Source organism: Notolabrus celidotus, chromosome 12 (genome assembly GCF_009762535.1).
Source record: "Notolabrus celidotus isolate fNotCel1 chromosome 12, fNotCel1.pri, whole genome shotgun sequence".
NCBI lineage: Eukaryota > Metazoa > Chordata > Actinopteri > Labriformes > Labridae > Notolabrus > Notolabrus celidotus.
This window is the reverse complement of record NC_048283.1, coordinates 16223509-16246609: the sequence shown is the minus strand read 5'-3', so window position 1 is coordinate 16246609 and position 23101 is coordinate 16223509. Positions and strand designations below refer to the sequence as shown.

The 23101-nt window shown below is 39.2% G+C and overlaps 2 protein-coding genes across 4 annotated transcripts; both read right to left on the bottom strand.

The window, feature by feature from the left end:
• Positions 1–39: 39 nt before the first annotated feature.
• LOC117823568 (protein S100-A11-like) lies at positions 40–7493 on the bottom strand. The gene is made up of 4 exons (XM_034698800.1): positions 7446–7493; positions 3412–3481; positions 3090–3231; positions 40–655 (listed from the first exon to the last, which is right to left on the bottom strand). Exons 3-4 carry the CDS (start codon positions 3216–3218, stop codon positions 521–523), a joined length of 264 nt encoding a protein of 87 aa, XP_034554691.1. The 5' UTR covers positions 3219–3231; positions 3412–3481; positions 7446–7493; the 3' UTR covers positions 40–520.
• A 611-nt stretch (positions 7494–8104) lies between these two features.
• On the bottom strand, positions 8105–22803 carry pbxip1b (pre-B-cell leukemia homeobox interacting protein 1b). Of its 3 annotated transcripts, none has more exons than XM_034698501.1 (11): positions 22690–22803; positions 18994–19070; positions 18603–18678; positions 18254–18321; positions 14830–15250; positions 13690–13935; positions 13546–13569; positions 11697–11749; positions 11250–11363; positions 11016–11106; positions 8105–10700 (listed from the first exon to the last, which is right to left on the bottom strand). In XM_034698501.1, exons 2-11 carry the CDS (start codon positions 19042–19044, stop codon positions 9277–9279), a joined length of 2568 nt encoding a protein of 855 aa, XP_034554392.1. In that variant the 5' UTR covers positions 19045–19070; positions 22690–22803; the 3' UTR covers positions 8105–9276. The 3 variants fall into 3 exon arrangements, with proteins under 3 accessions (XP_034554392.1, XP_034554393.1, XP_034554394.1); XM_034698502.1 differs by having other exon boundaries at positions 8105–10697; XM_034698503.1 differs by lacking the exon at positions 13546–13569.
• Between the last annotated feature and the right edge of the window lie 298 nt (positions 22804–23101).

The following is a 23101-nucleotide window of genomic DNA, read 5'->3' as shown; positions in this document are numbered from 1 at the left end:
TAAATCGGACTAACAAAGAAAGGGTCAGAGCATCAAACACTCGTTTTACCATTTATTCAACATTTTATTTCAAGCCTTAAACTCCCCAAACAACTCCTCTGTTTGGGTCCTGGAGGGAGAAGATAAACTGCACAAGGTGTGTTCCAAGAATTAAACAAGTCAAGAAAATAAAGCACTTACACACATTCTCGGTTTTCAGAAAACACATTCCCACTCTGCTACACCCTTGTGGACCTGTAAGCACAAGCAGCTGTGTGTGTATGTGTGTGTGTGCATGGAAACAGCTAGGACTGGTTCTAATATTTCTGAAATAGTTTAACAGTACTGAGAGTGTGTGCCAGTTTGGCAGTTGCTGGGTGAGAAGCAATGCAGACCGCTGATAAAAACAGAGCATTCTGCACTTGAAACAGACTTCAGGGTGTTTTCCATTTGGCTGTTATCCAGTTTTTTCTAACTGTATGGCACACAGACTTGTCAGTGACACACACATGAAGCTGTAACAGAGTATCTGAGGACACTACTATTGGCTGAACCCCCCATGTCTGCTTGCAAGATGCCCAATCAGCTGCCAGAACTCCATGAAGTTGAGCTCTCCATCATTGTTCTTGTCCAATGAGCTCATGAGCTGGTCAATGGCCTTTGGGTTGCCACTGTTCTGCAGAAAAACAGGAAGATAATAATTGAAATGCTGAGAAAACAATAGTGACAGTCACTGTGCAGAAACTATGATGTTACTGCTGGTGCGTGGGGGGGGGATGAGACAGAAGCAATCTGACACCACTAGCACGTACACCAGTTAAATGTTCATGCAACATCAGCAGAGGCGGTTTGGCACAAGGACCTATGGCTCTGTCGCCATCAAGTGGGCACTGTGAATATCCCAACTGATCACCCAGGCTGAAAATACATGGAATTTTCCACACTTGGAAAAGGGAGCACTGTGTTTTTGGAGTTGGGCCTCAGGAACTACTACTTTTGCCATTGTTCTTTGATTAAACTGCAGAGTACACACAACACAACTGGCAACTCCTCCATCATGACAAATCCATTGTTTTTGTGGAAAGCATTAAATGTGCAGAAGTTTCCTGTCCCACCATGAGGTGTAACCTCTCATTTCTGGTCAAATTCAAGGGCAGTAAAGGAAAGAGGGCAAAATTCTTTCAAATGTTCTTTTCGAAAAGTTTTTCGAAGCACAAGTACACAGAGACCACAAGCATTGTTAAACGCCCACGTATAAGAGCAGAAGTAGCCTAAAACACAAGTATGACTAACAGTTAATTACATGGTCACAGCAAAATGGGTCAATGTGGCATCCAGATGATAGCCATCGAAATAACAATCCCTCACCCTCATGAAAGAGGTTTTTTGCTTTGTAAACAAAGAGATTCAGAGCAAATTTCCTTAATGTCTTTCTGATCCCCCTGAATGGTTTTTAATTGCAAGTGACTCTCCCAAATAGGAAGCTGTGTATGCACTGTATCATATAACAACTCCACGGATAAGGCGGATGGTATTCCACCCTCTCTTTTTGTTGCCTTTTTTTTCACAAGACAAAGAAAGACAGGGCATCAAAATTTAACTCCCTCCAAAGTTGAAAATTCAATAGAGAGAAACTTCACCTCTTTGATATGTTGACTCCTGTAGCTGTTCACAAATGTTTTAAGAAGAGAAGTGAATTTTTCTGGGACTATTCTCAGCTGTGGATTAATACACAGTTAACAGACTAGTCAAATGTATGGCAGAGGGGTGATGGGATGAATTCCTTATCAGCTAGAGTGATAATGTAAATGATAATAAAAGATAAAGCCAACAATGGAGGTCTCTGGAACACAAGAATAAGATAGAGGGCGACCTCTGACTTATGTCATCAAAACTTGGTCAAAATGTTAAGAGAAATGAGAATGCTAAGATAAACTATTGGAGGCAGAGAAAATAGGCAAAGACAGCAGACATATCTGAATAAACTGTGCATCAACTCTGGAGCAGACTGAAAAATTATCATCTCGACATTGGGTTATAACTGTTGCTCTCTGTAGATATTCTGACTGGAAGATGCCATAAAACCATATCATTTAATATTTAAAAGCCAATCATATCCCCGGGAATTTGATCTGGCTACTGAGAACACATCCTTTAAAATCCCATATATTTTAGGTGTCAAAGCTTAAATACCCCGAGTTAGCTAAATAAACCTGTTGTTTCATGTTCGATCCACACACCCCATCTCCTCTCTGTGCACCTGCTTCTCAGGTCATTTTTCGGTCAAAACCAAAATTTCTCACTTGCACACACAGAGTCTTGCTGCATCTGTTTATTTTTTCTGATTATCCTTTACACTTATATATATATATATATATATATATATATGATTCTTTGACACAATATATAGAAATATGGTGTATAATTCAACCTGTAAATTATGTTTAAACATAGTTTATGCTGAAATTATCACTGATTTGAAAAAAAATGCTGTAAATTCTGTAAAACTTCAACTGGTAATTACTGGATTTAAACAAAGCACACTTTTTTCATTTACTATTCTAATGTTCATAATTTATCCTGAACACTTTTTCTAATTTTCTCGATGTGATGTCGTCCTCTTATTCTGAAAACCTCTTTTATTGTCCTTTGAATGCTTTTATTTACTTATCCATTTTCTTATCCATATTTATTATTATTATTATTATTATTATTATTATTTTATTTATTTATCCTTGAAAAACCTCTCAACAATGATTTACAGGTCTATGTCCTACCACTTCATTCTGTTTAATTTATGTGTATTCCTTTTAACCTCTTGCGTTGCATTTTGTTTAGCATTGTTAAAGTTCTTCCTCCCTGTTGTTTGAAATGTTTACTATGTTATTTGAACCATGCTTTGTTTGTCAAAGCACTTTGTAAACATTTGTTTTTTAAGGTGCTATATAAATACATTTTTTTATCATTATTATTACTTGCAAAAATTAAATCAGCAACTTTTGCTGTATACTTCAATGCACATGATCCATTTTTAAGTGTAGATTTTTCACTCACTGTTAAACACTTTATGTCGTATCAGTGTAGTTCTATTGTTTGTGAAATATCCTTACCGTGACAAACTTTGGGAGCTCAGATTTGACCAGTCTGTGGAACTCATCCCTGCTCAGTGTGTCTGAGGAACCATCACTGCCAGCATATGCCTTAAACTGGGACACCAGCACCCCGATAGCAGACTCCATCACTAGTCAAGAGCTACAGAGGGAAAGTTTTTTGATCAATATGTCAAGAGAGATACAAGGAATGATATCGTTATTATAACTACTTTCTAAATTATAGTTAAATTATGGCACACCTTAGGTCAAAGCTAGGATAGGAGAGACACTTCAGCACTTTTGATGAGAATTACATTTGCAATAAAAATCATAGACTCACCTCTTTGCTGTAGATGTGCACAAAGATGTAGTGAAGAGAAGTCTTACTGGTCTTTTGTAGCTTATCTCTCCTGGTGAAGAGGATAAATCATTCACTTCTTTCTCTTTATATATTAACAGCTTTTTGTTTTTAGTTCATATTGCAACCAGTAAAAATTTAAACCGTGTATTCTCAAACACTTCCCACAGTTTTCCATGACATGATTGTCAATTTCAGCATGAGACATTCGTATGGGAGAGGAGTTAGGGATTACTGGATGAATCATTTCATTAGACTAACTCACACTGACAAACACAGTTAAAACAGGTTAACCATAATACAGTTTGTGTGTACAAATAATTTAATGTTTTACTAAGTTCATGCCAATGCATGGAAAATGGTGTTACATTTCTCCTTTGCTGTGTTTGAGTGTTAAACTGTGGGCAAAATGCTGTAGAGAGCAAAAAGAGAGCAGTAAATCAGATTTAATTATAAAGTCTGTGTAGCAAAAACTTTTGAGAATGAGGCACTTGGGTTTCAGCTCAGAAAAGTCTTATTATTCAAGCCAAAGCTCAGACAGGATGTGCACAATTGGCATATTAGGGGGACAGTTAGTGCTAACAAGCACTATGGCTTTATCATCCAAATAGCCCCTACAACCTTGTTTTCTTGTCTCAGCTACATGAGACACACACACACACACACACACACACACACACACACACACACACACACACACACACACACACACACGCACACACACACACACACACACACACACACACAAACACAAATCCCCTCACACCTGAAGCAGCAGTCTACAGTTCTTCTCCTTTGGTTCCCTGGGCCATCATTGAGGAAAAAGAGTAAAGTGACTAACACACAGTAACACATGGTTTAAGGAAAAGACTGAGATCACACAGTGGTGTAAGGAATCAGTGTTTTCAATGGGCTGATGTTGCTGGTTGTCTCATTATCAATGTCTTGTTATTACTGGGTGTCTACAGTACGTGCTAATTGATTTTTTTTTTTCTGAATTTTATACAGTGGTGGACAGTAACAGAGTAAATTTACTTAAGTACAGTACTTAAGTACATTTTTTGAGTATCTGTTCTTTACTTGAGTATTATTTTTTAGGGATAGGAAACTTATTACTTTTACTCCACTACATTTAGAAGACAATTATTTTACTTCTTACTCCACTATCAATGCTCTAGTTACTCACTACTTTTCTTCGAAGTCAGCTCATGAATTTCCTTCTCTTTTCTGAAATCTGATCCCTAAGACAGTAAAATGTGTTTGTGTAGTTCTGTTTGTCTCAGTGGTTTAGTCATACTTGTATATCGTGCCTCTCCACAGATGATCGTGGAGCAAACACAGAGCAGTTTTCACTCAGATCAGGCAGTTCATTTAGAGGTGGTAATGATGGCTATAATTCTCCACCTGAGCTCCCATGGTCATATCTTCAGCCCGTGTTAGAGGTTTTTGAAATGAAGAATGATACGTATCGTTTGAAATGTTCTCCTTGTTTCCCACTCTGCCCAAACAAACAAACATTCACTGTCCAATCTGAGAAAGCGTGTTGAGCTATGTAACATTTGTTTCATTCCAGATGAACATTTCAAACTAAGGTGTCTGAGTTTGGAGTAACTTAGTGTCTGTTTTAATTCCATGGTATAGTTTTTAGAGATTTCAAGTAATGGTTTCTAGATAAACATAATGTAACATAATGTACTCCTATGTATTCTTGACTGCACTTATGTATTTTGAAAATACATCGTTTAGAGATATTTTAAGAAGTACTTTGAAAACTTAAGTATTTTTTAAAGGAAGTACTTCAGTACTTTAACTCAAGTAGTAATTTGACAGAGCAACTTTCACTTGTAGGTAGTAGGAGTAATATTTGACATGGAGTATCTATACTTTGACTTAAGTAATGAAGACGTGTACTTTGTCTACCACTGATTTTAAAACATGAGCCATACTTCTTTTGTTTCTGGATGCTTGCTTTTGCCACTCCAGCATTATTAGTCCTTCAGGGCATATACAAGTTATGCTCTAAAACATTTAAACCCTAGATTTCCTTGAAGAGATTGTCTGCTAATCAATCCTTGATGACATCTATGACCACCAAATTCTTGATGCCAAATGTAATAACATTTCATTATGGTTTTGTTTAACTAGGATGTGGGATGACAGCAGGATTTTATTATTCAAATCTATCAAGGAGCTTTGGGTTAAATATGAAAAATTCCCCAAGCCATTCCTGCAATACCACATTTAAAAAGAATGGGCCATGCATGTGAATCAGCAGTCTAAAAACGTGCTCACAGCCTTGGTGGTTTCCAGCACAGAGGTTAATAATAAGTGTTGAAAAACCCAATGTTCATAGTTATACACTCAAACTATATAGCAGTGCTACAAGGATTATTTACTATGTCTCCTTCCACATACTTTATCTGGTAGTGATTCATTACAGATGTGTGCCTGAGGGGATGTAAACCTGCATGACATATTGGTTTCTACAGGGCAGCAGGGCAGATTGTAGAGGTATATCTGTTTGAGTGAGTGCTGCAGCATACAGACACCTCACATAAGATGTTTGGAGTAGCTGAGTATGAAGGAACCTATATTACTTCACTTAAATCTCTGTAATGTATTTTAGATCTAAACTGACTTCCAGTGGTTATGAAAAAAAGAGGATTTATTATCAATGGTATGTTAGTTTGTAGTCTCAAACAGGCAAAAATGTAATTACTGATACAACAGGCTCCATGTCTGAATGATGTAAGAACATCCAACAATCTTCTTCTTCTTCTTCTTCTTCTTCTTCTTCTTCTTCTTCTTCTTCTTCTTCTTCTTCAGTTCAGCCACCGATCCAGATATAAGGGATATAGAGGGCAGGGACAGTGAGGAGGACGGGATTGGCATGAGTTTAGGTAAAGAAAAACAACTGTCTACAGAAACAGCTCGATTCTTGATGCGAAAAAATAAGTAAATCTTTTAAAATGAACGCACATTTAATGATTCTTCAGACTGAATTTTTCAAAAGTATCGTTATTTTTCCAGCACAATGAGGAGTTGTTTGGACAATATCCATCCATCCATCTTATCCCGTTTGGGGTCATGGGGGGCTGGAGCCTATCCCAGCTGGCTTCGGGCAGAAGGCAGGGTACACCCTGGACAGGTCGCCGAGCTATCACAGGGCAAACACAGAGAGGCAGACAACCACACTCACACCTACGGGCAAGTAATCAATCAACCTGGTGAGCATGTTTTTGGACTGTGGGAAGAAGCCGGAGTACCCAGAGACAACCCACGCATGCACAGGGAGAACATGCAAACTCCACACAGACTGCCTGGCTGGGGGTTTGAACCAGGAACCTTCTAGCTGTGAGGCAACAGCACTACCCACTACACCAGCCCTGTTTGGACAATAGTCTTTCTAAAATCTTTGAGATAAAAGGTAAAGGTAACTTAGAAATGGGCCTGTAATTCTCAGGGAGGGAAGGATCTAGTCCAGGTTTTTTTAACAAAGGATGGACACAGGCATTTTAAAATAATCAGGGACACAACCATTGCACAGGGAGCTATTAAAAACGGCAAGCAGTCAAGGCCCCACAGAATCCATTACTTTAAGTAAAAACTTTGTAGGTATCACATCAAGAGGGCTGGAGGACACTCTCATATGTGATACTATTTCTAAAAGTTCAACCAAAGTAACTGGATAAAACTGAAAAAAGGGATTAAAGACGTCGTGTTTAGTAGGGACGTCAGAGTAATTAAAATCAGGAGTGACAGAGGCTCTGATAAAATCCACTTTCTCAATAAAATATGATAAAAACTTCTCAGTCAGCGTTACTGAAAACTGGGGAAGGGGGGGGTTCTGGATTTACAAGTTGATTGACCGTCTTAAATAGAAAACAAGGGTTGTGTTGATAAGTTAAAATCAATTCAGAGAAATACTGTGCTCTCGCATTCTTAACCAAAGTTAATAGGTTACACAATAGTTCAAAAATAACATAATTTAAACATAAAAAAAATAAAGACCTCACCTTGTTTTGAACCTTGCAGACCCAGACTATCCTAGACTTGAAATGACTAACAAAAAACAGGTGTTTCCAATTTGTATTTGTTAACCCTCCTGTTATGTTGCGGGTCAAATTGACCCATTTTACAAAATGTTAAAAGTATTTTTTGCTATGAAACTTTTTCTGCTTGGCTTAATTAGCGTGAAAAACATATAAAATGAAAATGGTCCCTTTCGCAGATTTGAAACCCCCCCTGCATGTTTATATTAGTCAAAGTCAAAGCAGTCAAAGTGGAGGGTAAAAGGAGTCAGATGTGTCAAATACTAAATGTTTCTTTGCAAGTGTGACATATTTCACCCCAATCACTTTCCAATGTACATGAAAAAAGTTTTAACATGAATTTTCATGAAAACGAGTGAGTTATCCTCATTGAATCATGATCTGTGAGAATTAAAGAACACCAATGAACTAAATCTTGATTTAAATGGTCAGTAATGGACTTAAAAGTGACATTTAAAAAAAATGTAAATTGGGATTTTTTGGGGGTTCTGACACTTTTGAATCATTAAATGTGCCCCCGGGTCAAGTTGACCCAGGAACATTAATGCTGTCCCTAAGAAACGAACATAACAGGAGGGTTAAAGATGTCAGGAAAGTCAGGGAAAAGAAGACACAATCAAAGATCTTTTATCACCGGGGTGCACCAAATTTATTGTTCCGCTCTTAGGACAGTAAAGGGCAAATATGGTCATAGTCATAGACTTCTATCTATGCTGCCAAAAATTATCTATAGCAATCAGTTCTGCATCATCTACCTCTGAAAACAATCTCTAAGTGGTTGTAGGCCTTTGAATCAGCAATGGTTTAAAAGTATGTAAAACATTGTCATGACAAATAAACACAAACACTACATTCATGATACAATCACATTTTAGTGCACAACATGAGTCCTGAACCTGAAAAGAAAACATAAACACTCTACTCGTCAATATCTTATGTGCCAAACAATATTTTTTAAACTATGTATCATTGAAATGAAATATGTTAATAACATATATATGCATTGCAGCATAACTCTTCAACACGTGTAATGCAATATGTACAAACATGTAAAATAAAATAGATTCAGACTAAGGCCAAGCTTACTAAGCGTTTTTCAGTAGTTCACGCCACCCTTTCAAAAACAGTTAAAGACTTTGATACAATCTGACTGTAAGTGTCAGGCTTAAGTTATTATTAGACGTAAAAATTGAGTCCTGGAGGTGCAGGTGTGCTCAGTGAATAAGAAGACTTCAACAGTGCTCAGTGCGCTTTGCTGAGGAAGAGGTGTGGTGCATCAATAAGACTGTACAGTATCTGTTCTTGGATAAGAGTCCAAGAAGAGCTATATCCAGGTCCAAACTCCCCTATGCAAAGAGAAAAAAGCATTACGCTTAAAGCTACACATGGAGTTTAAGAAAGTCTTCTACAGATTATATGTGAGAAGAAGAGCATACAAAGGATTGGACATGTAGAAATTCTGTTTCACAGCCATCTGTGGCCTCTTCTTTTCTCTGAAGTCCATTCCAAAAGTATGACGTAAGGCAAGCTTCTTCTCTACAGTACAGCATGTGTGTGCACGCCCTTAGGCCATACATACAATGACCTTGAACATAGATATCAATTTATAAGTTGAACATGTTTCACAACAGACAGAGGGGGGGGGGGGATAAGATCCTATAAAAAGAATGACATGATGATAAATGGGTACTTGAAAGCATTTGTGGTCCAATACAAAATGTTCCCTTGAATAAACTCTCATCTGTCATGACTGCTCTTAGCTTCTTTTCACACATCCATCACTTCTGCCACTTCTTCAGCCACGTACTCTTCCACTCTCCTTCCTCCACTCCTCTTTGGATTGCTCCTCTTTCTCAGGTGCTGAAAACTTTTTCATGACTTCTTTTTCAAACCCCTCCATTTCTTCCTCTATGGCACTGTCCTCCTCTTCCCCGTCTCCATCTCCATCGCCTTCCACCATGTCTTCCAAAATATCTCCCACGTCCTCAACGAAATCTTGAAAGCTCATCTGGTCGTGAACAAAGACTTCGTCCTTGAAGAATTCAGAGGCGAGCTTTTTGAGCTCTTCTCTTTTGGAATCATCCACTCCCACGTCTTTAGCCTTGGTCAGGTACGTTTGGAGGATGACCTCAAACTCGGGGAAGGTGACAGGGAGCAGACCCTCTGCCTGGGCACAGGACTCCGGTGTGTTACAATGCTGGGGTGGTGTGGGGATGTGCTGGAGGCGGTCCCTCTGCTGGACCCAGTACTCTGGTTGGTCCAGGGTGGGTTTTTTATGGTGTGAGTGAGGAGGCTTCTGGTCTCCCCAGAGATGCTCTTCTTCATGGCCATGATCAGAATCGTGCTTTTTCCTATCTTTGCTTTCTTGTTTCTCTCTTTTCCACTTTTCTTCCTTCTTTTCCCACTGTTTCCTCTCCTCCTTCTTCTTCCACGCCTTATCATCCTTTCCATTTTTGCTTTTCCGATCATTCTCATTCCACTGTTTCCTCTCATCCTTCTCCTTCCTTTCTTTACCATGATTTCTATCCTCCCATTGCTTCCTTTCACCTCTTTCTTTCCATGTTTTACTTTCTTTACTCTTCCAGTCACTTTCTTTCTTCCACTCTTTCTTCTCCGCTTTCTCTTTCAATCCCCTTTTCTCCCATTTCTCTTTGCCACTTTCCTTTAGGCTATCCTTTCCTTTCTTCCATTCTTTATCTTCCTTCCACTCCTTGCGCTTATACTTCTCTCCTTGGTCTCTTCCTACCTTCCAATCCTTCTTCTCCTCCTTACCCCTCCGCTGTTTACCATCATTCACTTTCTCATGCTTTCCCTTTTTCCAGTCCTTCTCCTCCTTCCATTCCTTTCTACCGCTCGTGTCCTTCCACTCATTCTTCCCTTCCCTGTCTTTCCATGACTTTCCTTCATCACCTCTTTTAGCCTTATCTTTCTTCAAGTCCTTCTCCTTCCATTGTTTTGTCTCTTCACTGTGCCCCTTCTTCTCATGTTTTCCCTTTTTCCACTCGGTTTTTTCTCCTTCTTTGTACTCCTTTTCCCCTCCTTCCTTCAATGCAAATTTTTCTTTCTCTTTCTTGTATTTTTCATCCTTTTTCATATCCTTCTTTTTCTCCCTCTGGCCATCCCATGCTTCCTTATGCTGTCTCTCTGTAGATGCATCCATGCCCTGTGTGCTGTCCTCTGGTTGTCCACTAGGGGGCGGTGTAGACGCTTCTGTGGCTGTTGGAGAAAACATAAAAAGTCAGTCCAAAAACAAACACACACGAGATTCAATTAAGACCAAGAGAAACGAAGAAAAGAGACTGTCTGTTCCCTTTCTATCACTTTAACTACCATCCTGTCTTTCATTTTTACCCTCTGCGCCCCCTCCCTCCCTACCTCCTCCCTTTGTACCTTGTGAGAGTTTTAATTCAGTCACAGTGGATCTCAGTGTTTCTAGTTCTTTCTGTAGGGCCACGACAGACTCCAGCTCTCTCTTCATCCTCTCGTTCTCTTTCTGAAGGACAGGGAGAGATGCCATTTCTTTCTTCAACCTACTGTTTTCCTTCTCCACCTCTTCCCACCGCAGGCGCTCCTTCACTCCCTCTGCTGCTGCTCCCTTGGCTACTTTTAGCTCGTCCTTCTGTGCCTGTTTGAGAGAGAGAAGGAAAACAGGTCCTGTGAGAGTTTTATAGGTGATAACTAAGATTATGTACAGGCACACATTACTGAATATATGCTTATATGATACAACACAAGATAGGTTAGTTGAGATAGGGAGTAGAGTCACACCTGAAGCTGGGCCTGTAGCTCAGAAATCTGCTGGCTCCCTTCAGATAACTTATTTAGAAGCTCTGTGCTGTCAGCGTCTACTGGGGCTGGTGGAACCTCTGGATTAAGCCAGTCCTGTCAACAAATTGCACACTCAGTACAACACAGTGGCAAGACTCTAAATTACTCCTCAGAATTATCACTGGCAGACAGACACAGCGGTTGTTAAATCAGAGAAGAGTGCAGGATGATGAGACTGGAAAGAACTAAAGTACCAGAGTAGAACAGTTGGCAGAGACAATAGCAGAAATGCTGCTCGTGTTGTGGGTGGTTTCCTGCTGAGCAAACCACACTAAGAATTCACATGATGGTACTCACTGTACTGTAAACTGGGTACATTGAAGCCATTAAAAGGAATACAGGTTGAACCAGAGAGAACAAGACGTAACAAAGTGATGTGAGACTGACCTGTTTTCCTGGAACTTCTGCATCTTTCAGCTCTCTTGTAGCATAATCACTGTCTGAAAATGTATAATGTTAATGTGAATACAATATAGCAAAAGCAATAGCAATTTTATTTATAAAGCACATTTCATTACACATAAGTTCAGTGTGCTTTACATGGAGAATTAAAAACATAAATAAATTTTTCCAAATAGAATAAATAAAAACAGAAAAACAATAGAGACACCAAACATACATCAGACCCAGCAATCAAACAAACAGCAAGTGTTGCTGCACATGCATCCAGTCACAACAGTCATTATATCATTCATACGCTTGAGAAAATAAATATGTTTTCAGTCTTTTTTTAAAAGTGGAGACGGTGATGGACCTGAGGTCAGCACGTACTTTGTTCCAAAAGATGGACCACAGTAGGGCTGTTAACGAATATTCTAAATTTGAATATATATTTGAATATAAAACAAAAATGGAGATTCGACTGTGAAAATTAATATTCGACTGTGAAAAAAAACAAAAAAACATCGGCGGCTGCTTTGTGAGTGGGCGCAGTGCATGACGGGTCAGGGACAGGTCACAGGGGTCGCACATGCACAGAGTGAAGCAGATGGCAGAGAGAAATCCAAATGAGATGTCGATGTATGAACGAGAATACCTGCTCAACAAAACCCTCTCATGTGGTGGAAAACTTTGGGCTGTGGGAAATACCCTCACTTCGCCCAGATGGCAAAGAAATGTCTTTCCGTCCCCAGATCCTCAGTGCGCTCTGAACGCGTCTTTTCCTCCGCTGGGAATATAGTGAATAAAAAAGAGATCGGCACTGGCCTCTTCACATGTGGTCTTGTGTTTTTGGCAAATAACCTGTAGGCCTTCAGGCCTAAGACCCGACATTGATAGTGGACTTAAAGAGCCTGACACTGAGACACTGAGATAAAATGCAGTTTTTCCTCTTATTTTTTTTTATACAAGCTAGAGCTCTTATTGACATAATGCACAAATATAGATATTCGTATGGTTCAAACCTATGAGTTCTTTTCAGAGGGAATATTCAAACGTCATTTTGGAGCAATTTTGACAGCCCTAGACCACAGTAACTAAAGGCCCCTTCACTGGACTTCGATTTGACTCTGGGTACATTTAAAAGACTTCCACCTGCTGAACTAAGGATCCTGGTCGGGTTATACACTGTGAGCAAGTCAGAGATTTACTGGGGAACTGAACCGATGAGTGCTTTATGGACTAATAGTAGGATTTCGAAATGGAATATAGTCAGAAAACACAGAAAAAAGCTCAAATTTCAATTGCATGCTGCTGAAATACAGGCATATACCCAAAAAAATGTTTTGCTTTTTTAATAAAATGCACAGTCCTGATCTGAGAAGAGGAACATGCTGTATATCATTACAATGAATTGAAAGGGCGAGATAGTTAATGCTGGTTGAAAACCTTTCATCTGAATTTATTTGTTCTAATGTTTGGTTTCAGCTGCTTCCCTATCCTCTTAGTAAGATCTGTGGATCATCCTAAAAACAAAGAAAAACTTTCGAAAAGGAAAATTTCCCCTTTCAAAAGGAAATGTGGGGTTTACTAGCTAAAAATGTTTGGTTTGCACCATGGGGATGTGGTACAAGGTTTTTCTCGGAACAACAACAAAGAAGCCGTGTTGCCAAGGTGTATAAATATATCTCTCTCTCTCCCTCTTGCTCACCCGTGTTTAAAAGCGTGCACTGCATTTAAAGTTGACTGAATACTTCTTGAGATGCCAAACTCTTTCGTTTTCTGCATGCACATCCGAAACAAGCTGCGTGAAGAAAGCAGGAGAGCACATGCACATACATGTACACAAAGAACATACCCTCATCCAGGTCCATGAAGACACCTGCAGGTACAACACACCTCAGTCTCAGAGCATCCTCACACAGTCTAGCTCACTTTCCTCCGACTAAACTCTCTGAGGTTCTAAAATAATCCCTCTTAGATGATATGTAGGAGTGCTTACCGGAGAGAAAGATGGTACCAAGGCCCAAAAGAATGACAGCTCCCAGGATGCACTTGTTCACAGAGAACCCGCTGTCATCATCACGCGGTGGCAGCTGAAACTCTTCCTCTCCTTCCTCTTCCTCCTCTCTCTTTCCGATTCGATCCAGAGCAGCTAAGAGAGACCTCCTTCTCCTCACCTCTGGCTCTCCCTCCTCTTCCGTCTTCTCGGGCTGCTCTTCAGCCACCACTGAATCCACACGGGAGTCTGAAGCAGGAGAGGGGAAGAGTATGGGAAGCTGTTGTTGAAGTATACTTCAAGACTTTTATAAGTTTTGCTATGGGTACTTTTAAGGCATAAATGTTAAAATTGCAGCTCAATCAATGTTTCGGCTCATTATTTCTCATTTCTGACATATTTGTTGTAATAAAACAAAGCGTATGCACACTTCTAGCCACAACGTCACTCTTGGGCTTACACAGCTGATGTTAGATAGCACAGCAGCTATGACACTTCAACCAGTCCGATGCTGCAAAATGGAATAAAATCCTCATAGGAAATGCCTGCGTCTTCATCCGCTCTGCGCCGCATGGCAAGCTTGTTAATTTGCTCCATTGCCATTCATTATGTCCCTTTAAACTGCGAAAGTGAATCATTTTGCAACTTCTTGCACCTCCAAGTAAGTTTCCAATCTACTCAGATATTTTATCCTTGATAAGCATTGGTGCTATTAATGAACTCACTGACACTGAACTCTGGTCGGTAAACACAAAGTGTCTGACAAAAAATGCACGAGAGAGCAAAAGGAGACTCATTTTTTAATGCTGTAGAGAGAAATAAAGGGCTGCAGACCAAAAAAAAAACACCACACTGCAAAAAACTTTAGAGGTCCCAGTCCCTCTGAAGCCAATTTACTTTTGCAGGGTGTCATGCAACTAAAAAATCCTCTGTCACATCATGCTCCCTGCCTCATACCAACCACAGCCTCTCCAGACAACCTCCTGGCCCAGATACTGAACATTTCCATAACCAGCTGGTCCACCAAGTACACTTCAAACACAAACAGTACACACTGCTTAGTGTAATAAAGAAGAGGATCACAACTGATGCAAAGGTTATTAGAATATCAACATCAAAAAACTTGAAGCTTATGGTTCATACCTGCCTGTTTCCCTATATCAGGTGTCCGCGAAAACAGCTCTGACTCCTCCCCCTCATGTTGTAGCCCCTCCCCATTAAGAGGGTACACTGTTCCTTCCTGTGTGATGCTCTCCTCTTCTTCTGTAAACTCCCCCCCTCCCAGAGTCTCTGTGCTCAGCAGTGAGGTAGGGGGCTCCTCAGGGGAGGGGGTTATGTGAGTATAGGAGTCAGAGAATGAATCAGGGTCAGGGCCGGACTGTGCCGGGCCCTCCGGCAGGCCCTCTGACTGGCTGAGCGCATCACTGTCAGGGACCAAGTTGCCGGAGGCTTCCAGAGACGTGGGACCAGTGGCATCAGTGGCATCAGTGGCAGATATGAGCACAGGAGTGTGTTGCTCTGCATCCGTGTCTCCACTTAGCTCTGCAGTTTCTTCTTCTGGTACCTGGTTGGAGAATCGGGTAATTAACTCCTCAAGGTATCACACTGTCAGTCAAAGATTATAGCGCTACCTTAAGCAGTTTTTGTATAAACTCAGGCCTAACTCATATGCAAAGTTTTGACACTCCGGCTGTTAAGAGTTTGATGAGAGCTTTAATACCATCCCTACCTACTGCCAGAGGTCAGTTGGCCTAGTTTAGTACAAAGACCAGAAACAGAGACCAGCAAGGGAGGGATCCAAAAATAACAACATTTGCCAGCCATTACCTTGACAACACACTCATTATCAAGTGACTATATATACTCCACTTTGCTTCTTGTTTATCTGCACCAAAACAGAGATGTATAACCTGCAGTTAAATGCTTGACTATTTCTTGAGGGTCAGTTGCCATGCAACCACTAAGTTACCCATGGTGGCCATGAAACTGCCCACCTACTGTATAATAAAGGGTATGGTGACATCTAGCCATCTGCTGGCTATAGCTTTAGAAATTTAAAATAGAATCATCTAATTCTCTGCCAGATAGTCAATACATGCTATTTTCAAGATGTACACTGCAAATAATTCTGCACTTGCCAAGATTTGAATTCTTAGATTGAGACATGTTATTTACTTGTTTTTAATCTTTGTATGAATGGTTAAATCTTAAATTGATTATGAACATGTCTTTTTTGTCTCAATTAGTCAGGGAATCTTAAATTGAGTGAATGACTGTTAAAATAAGCTAAGTTAAAATAATTGGTTGTCTCACCTAAAGTCTCATCAAAATAAAACTTGTGTCAAGATTGAGTAACAACTTCAAGTTGCTTGATTTAAAGCTCCTGTGAAGAGTTTTTAAGTGGTCATGAAATTGACTGAAATTAACAGTGATGCCTTTTTATGACCTAGAAAAGCAAAGAAGATTGTTAGAAAAGGAATTGATCATTTCTGTTTTGTTATTTTAAAGCCTGAAATTGCTGTGAGAGGGTATGTGTCAGATGAGGTGATTGACAGCACATCAAAGAAAAACCCTTTTTCTGCAGTAAATGTTCTTAATGAGTGAAATATTTGACTGTTAGTTGAAAGCGGGAGGAGATAACATAATTTACACATGTACAGGACAAAATAAGCAAGATCACTTAGTCCACAGGGGGGCGCCAAAGTCAACACAAACAGAAAGTTCCTCAAAGGAGCTTTACGAATAACACATAAGGCATCTATTCAAGACACAATTCAGCTTGTATCTTATTGATTGCTCATAGTTCTGCTGTATGGTGATATATTTGTTTTGGTTTGGCTCTAAAGACTGTTTTAAATGTCTTGAAGTATGCATCAACCCTGAGCCACTGTTAATAGTGTTCTTGATGTTATATGTTGTTAATCTTGACATTTATTAAATGTTGCCAGTAATCCAGCTTGCTGTTGTGGTTTCTGTAGAAACGTTTAAGTGGTACATTCTAAGAATAAGAACTGGTTTAAAGATTTTAGTTTTAGTGTTAGGATTGATTAGGGTTTATTTTAAGATGAGCCAGCTTATATCAAGAAACAGCATAGTCATAGTTTTCTAATAGTGAGTCATGTTTCACTTAAATTGGTGTTTTTCTTGTCCCTAGGCCTTGATTTGCTCAAATTAAGTACACAAATAAATAAATGAAATTTTCTTTGCTTATATTCAGTATATTTCACTTATAACTGTGCTGTAGGAAGTTTGTTTTCAAGTAGTTTGAGCTAAAAATCAGCACATTCTACTTATTTCAACCCTTTTTAATACTTTTCAGAGCCTGCTTATTTCTAGACTCAACAATCTCATTTTAAGTTTTTTTATCAAGTAAAATGAACTTGCTGCATGGACAGATCATTTCACTAGTTTTAAGAAATCTGAACCTTGAATTAAGATTTTTACCCTATATTTAAGCTACTCTTTTTTGCAGTGTACAGATAAATCCTGAGTTTTATGCACTTGTCTTGAATTAACCTCCTTTTAAAAGAATAGTTTTTCTGCCCCAAGTTAGACTCCTTGATCATAAACTTCAAGTGAATAGCCTTTGAAATCCATCCAGAAACAACATGAAAAATCATGTTGTTGTGCGTGGAAGCACTTCAAGCAAAACACCTGTGAGAAAGCTGGCTGACAACAACTAAGGATGGGATATAACTTAAACAGCTGATGCTGATTAGTCCAAAGGAATGCATTTACTGGCCCAGATACCAGTCTTCAGAATCAATGAGGACACCTCATACTAAGTAAGTTCTTTGAGTAGAATTTTTTGTAATCATAATTTGAAAACTCCATCAAAAAGCTGTGGCCTAAAAACTGCTGAACTGGGTCATCCTCGAGGTATGAATGCTCGGTTAAAAATGAATAATGTGGCTACACATCAACTAGCCAATCACAGTCAGGTAATCCTGGTAGCTCTGATATAATAAACACTTTCAGATTTTTGTATGTATGTCCTCTGGGAAGCAGGGATGAATTATCTCCTAAAACATGATAGAATTACAAATGAAAAGACAACAGATGTGTTAGGTGTATTAGATCAGGCGTTCCCAAAGTGTGGGTCGGGACCCCCTGGTGGGTCGCAAGACAAAAATGGGGGCTCGTGAGATGTCTTCCAGAATGTTTTTTTTTTTAAGTCATCTAAAAATAGGTCATTTTACCCATTATAATAAAAAATATCAACAAAAATGGTAGCTAAACTTACAATAAAATCTTGAAAATAGAAAATGTAATGAGTTTTCTGCCTTTCTTTTTGCCAGATGACTCCTAAGTTTAGGGTTAGTGAACAGTTAATTATCAAAAGCATCAGTAGCAGTAGGTTCATTCATAACAGCACAGGAAACACAGCCACATGCTCATATAGGTAGGGTCATTTTCTGCAGAGCAGCTTAAATGAAGTCACATGAAATCACTTTGAGGGACAGTGGGGGCCGCAAGTCTTTGGCACCTATATTTTGGGGGTCGCAGGCTGAAAAGTTTGGGAACCCCTGTATTAGATGGTAGGAAATGATGGGTAATGGTGCCTCACCTGGTGGCCCTCCACAGGAGGTCCCTCTGCAGACTCTTCAAAATTTGCAGGCTGGTTGCCCAATGAACCTGTCTCAACAAACACAGAAACAGGAGGCATGAGTGGAGACTGTCAGGTGAAAAGTGTAACAAATATTTCCCTTGAGACTCTTGGCACAGGTATCATCAGTGTGTATACAACCAAATGAAGGACTGTGGCATGGTGGAATAATATTTTTTTACTTTTCATGTTGTGTCATTTGATTAATCATCAGAGAAGGCACATGAGAGAAGGCAAGTTAAGATTGTATGCTGGAAAGTAATGTTTTCCAAAGCCATTAAAAATCATATGATCATACTGTGACAAACACCTGCTCCAGACGTAAGACTGTCTTCATGGTGTTCCGTCTCCTCTCCTAAAGGCTTCAGGGTTTCAGCAGCAGCCTCCTAAGCCACACAGATAAACAACAGACATGAAGACAATCATGAGAGGCGCTGTCTGGGGATCACTTTCTTATCAACAGCTACGGCCCAAAAAATGCTTTGAGAATATGAATGTGGATGTGTCACTAGGTTTAAAGCCAGTGCCTCTTAAGCCAGTAAGGCTCCTGAGTGATAGTTTAATGATAACAAAAGATGAAGCCTACTTCTTACAACCAGATGACCCAAAATGAAATCAGCTGTGACGCAGACTTTTTTTTTATTAACTCATTGTCATAGCAACTTATCGTGTTCCTCTTTTCTTTACGGAGTTGTTCCTACCTCAGGAGTGAGGATGGTCCAGCTGTTGTTGGTACTACTGCCACCAGACATGGCCCCCTAGAGGCTTTGCCTGTCTCCTGCAACACAAGAGGAACATACAGAGCAGATTGCATGATCAACATTAGTTTATAGAATAAAATGACACTGAAAAAAAAGTTATTCCCTGTGTCTTAATTAGGGTTGCAAAATTCCGGGAATTTTCAAAGTTGGAAACTTTCCATGGGAATTAACAGGAATTTATGGGAATAAACAGGAAGTTTTGGATGGATGTCTGCTTATAACAAAACAAATATTTATGCTTGGATATGATATATTTCCATTAAATTAATTAAAATATCCCAGTTAATTCCCATTAATTCCCATTAATTCCCATTAATTCCCATAATTCCCATGGAATGTTTCCCATTTCGAATATTTGAAAGATATGTATTTTATTGGGATGCATCCCCTTAGGTTTGCCATCTCGTTTTAGAGGGGGTCCCAGACAGACAATAACAAATAGAAAACAGTACAATACAAAATATACAACAAAACATGAGTCCTTCAAAAGAGAAAAAACAAACAAACAAACAAACAAACAGACAGACAGACAAACAAACAAACAAAAAAAAAACAACAACCCACGAACAGTCAGACAATAAACCAACTCAACAACAACAACAACAACAACATCAACAACAAAACAGGGGTTGGTACAACCTTAAACAAGATACAATTGACAAGGAAAGAATAGAATACAATTCAATAAAGTAAAGGTGCATTGGTGAAACACAAAGAAAAATGTTTAAAAATAATCGTCATAAAAAATAAAAGAATAAATAGGTAGAGGAAGTAGAGGAACAGTGAGGGCTTTACTAAAAACATAAACGGTTTGTTTTGAGATATTTCCAAAATTCCCCAACTTTACTTCCCATGGAAATTTAACGGAAACTTTACGGGAATTTACCGAAAATTTTCCCCCCCTTTGCAACCCTAGTCTTTATACTCCGTAACCCTTGAAGCAAGTTGTGTTGTTTTCCAACAAGGTTACTCCAGAATTTCAAAGATGAATATGCAAGGAAAAAACGGATCTGTCAACACTGCACTACCTGAAGTGACACCTATCAAACCCTAGTGTGTGGCAGTATTGTTTGAGGCCTTCCACTGGGTCACATTTACAGTGACAGTGTCAGTATTGCCGTCCAGGAGAATTTACATGCTCTGTTTACACATGCACACTATTTGAATACATGCGGTTCCTATTCGGCCTCACCCACTCTGCCAATAAAAGAACCTACTGTAACCTGTTGCTGACACTTTGCAGTGTGTGTTCAGGAAGTCCAGGCCCCTGAGACCATTCAGTTCTTCATTAGTAGTTTGTGTGTGTTGTAGGGCTTTTGGTCACCCTGGCTTTTGACTAGCCCGGAAAATGTTTTGGCAGAGAGATGGGTAACTAAGGCCAGCACCATTCTGAAGATTCGGACAGCAGAATGGGCTGTCTATTTCAAAAGCTACTGCTCTTAATATATGTCCACATGTTACTGCATTTCAACGGTGTATTTACCAATCTCAAAGCATACATTACTGAGATATTCTTAAATGTACTGTCCCTTTATCTGCATCTGGAGAGGCTGACACAACTCTCTACAGGTCAAGCTCACTCAAGCAGCATTACAGATTTATCAGGTCTCTTTTTCTTTCAAACAGCACAAGATCACAGAACAGAGATGCACATATATTCTATGTTTAGTTTGGCTCAGTTCAGTGGATGCAGAGAGAACTACCCACTTAAGTTAACATCACACCGTCTGGGTAATGACACACTTCACTCCCCAAATTCAATTCTCTCCAGCTCCACAATTTAGGTCTCCTAATCAAGTGCCTCCCAAGAGAGGTCTACTGAATCTAGCCTTGGGCCCTGGGAGCATTGTGGAGCATATAGTGGAATGGCTTAAATAGATACAGGCTAAATATAGCAGCCATGAGATTGACTAGAGACAGAAAGAGGGAGCATGCAGAATATGGCCAAAGGGAACAAAACACAGGAAGCAACGTATTCAAAGGAGTCTTTTTTTTCCACATGCACGACAAAGCCAGTGGATTTGAACTGAAATTAAAGTTAACCTCTGGTCTTATACTCACTGTCCTTATGGGTAACATCTGACTGAACCAGTAAAGGTCTACATCTGATCTTAACATGATCGTTTTATCAGTCAGATACCCACAAAGCTTGGTTATTCTTTTTGCCTCTATTGTATTTAAGAAAGTTATTTTAAAACACTGGAAAGCTACTTGTCCTCCCTCACTTAAACACTGGAGTAACAAACTAGGATATCATTTGAAATTGAAAAAATCATTAGCTGTTGAAAAGCACAAAATATTTCATTTTGAAAACATATGGGGTTAAGTATTACACACAGTTCATACGTTTTATTGAGAGTAGTGCAATGATTTGTGATCAAAGATTTTCTGTTATTTCGGTCTATTTTTTTTAACAGCTAACATTTATTTAAAGCCTCTTTTAAATCAAAGATTAAGACTGTTTTATTTGCCACTGACTTCCTAATATAGCTTATTTTAATTCACTTTAAATGCAATTTAAATTTACATTTCTAATTTTCCTTTTCTTTTCTGTTTTATTATATTTGCCATTTTAATTGTGCTCTTTTATGCTTGTCTGAATGTTTCCAATGCTTTTAATCTTTTAATGTAAAGCACATTGAGTTGCCCTTGTGTATGAAATGCTCTATACAAATAAAATGGCCTTGCCAAAAGGAGAAAAATTATGAAATTACAGAGGTCGAGCTTGTCAGTGTGAGGAATGAGTTAATGTCTGTATAGGTACTTTTTATTTATTTATTTATTTTCCTCTGTTCTGTTTGTGGATCTTGTTTTTGTTTGTTTGTTGTTTTGTGTTACTGATGATTTAATTGTCCCCTGTGTTTTATTGTTTAATTGTTTATTTGTTTTGGTGTCAAATGTGAATTAAAAAAAAAAAAAAAAAAAAAAAACATGATAATTTTAGAATTGACATGTAGACTGGTCCCAGTTTAGTAACACATTTTCATACCAAATGTTTTCAGCTTTCCTCATATGTGATCCAAAACTGTACTTATCCAGTGGCTACACTTGTATCTTTGTCTCGAATTAAAGACATAAATAAACGACGTGATAACGGTGGTAGGCTCAGCCTTATTGTCTAGGTCTAAGCAGAGAAAAATACCAAAAAAGGTCAAGAGAAAAAAAGTGCTGCACAGTAGGCTGTCAGCTAAAGCAGCAGCAAGCCCAACAAGCCTGTTCTCAACACTTCTCCAAAGGGACCACTAAACAACATCACAACCACCGAGTGTATAAATAAGATCACAACACGTCAGTTCAATAAAAGACTGAGGTAAATGGGCGTGAAGTCTGAGAGAGGAAATGTCATGGCGAAGAGCTACATAAAAACACACTACACGGAGTGAAAATGAGACATATCACTGGAATTAGGCCAATCAGAGCAGACAGTCAGGTTGATCATGAAACTGTGAAATCCAGTCCAGTCTATTCTAGCACTGATCACCTATAATAGAACTTTTCAACACTCACAGCAGTCAACAGAAAAAACAGGAAAAGGCAGTAAAAATGACGTTGCAATGGAAGAACACAAAAATACAGGAAGGCGTTCAAACTTTGAAATAAATAGTAATCAGTAATAAATATATAGGTCGTCCTTACCGTGGTCCGTCGCTGTAATTCAGACTCCACAGCCTGTCACACATTCAGCAGAAACACTTCTGAGTCTCGCCATCCAACTTGAGAACTTAGTTACCTCCTCAACTTGCATGATTGACGCCCCTTCTGTCCAATCAAAGCCAGTGTGTCGCTCTTAGCGTCCCAGCTCCACCAATGGCAACAGGGCGTCACTGTAGTTCACTGGGAAAGTGTCCAAGTTGATTGACAGACGCAGGTGATGGTGCGTATGTAGAACATGCATCTTACATACGATATGGTTTTTCACTCCACCCCTCCTCAGTCCTTAGCATTTCATTCAGGTAGTCCACAGGTTTGGGTTTTTTCCAGGTTGATATTTGAGTCACAATACCCTCCTTTGCCATGTTCTAGAGATTATATCATATCTGTTCAATAC

Coding starts and splice junctions, on each gene's coding strand:
- LOC117823568 (XM_034698800.1), bottom strand. CDS start 3,218: ATGGAGTCTGCTATCGGGGTGCTGGTGTCCCAGTTTAAGGCATATGCT. Junction 656..3,089: donor AGCTCCCAAAGTTTGTCACG/GTAAGGATATTT, acceptor GTTTTTCTGCAG/AACAGTGGCAACCCAAAGGC.
- pbxip1b (XM_034698501.1), bottom strand. CDS start 19,044: ATGTCTGGTGGCAGTAGTACCAACAACAGCTGGACCATCCTCACTCCT. Junction 11,750..13,545: donor CTTCATGGACCTGGATGAGG/GTATGTTCTTTG, acceptor ATACATTTTCAG/ACAGTGATTATGCTACAAGA. Junction 10,701..11,015: donor AGAGGTGGAGAAGGAAAACA/GTAGGTTGAAGA, acceptor TGTTTTCTCCAA/CAGCCACAGAAGCGTCTACA.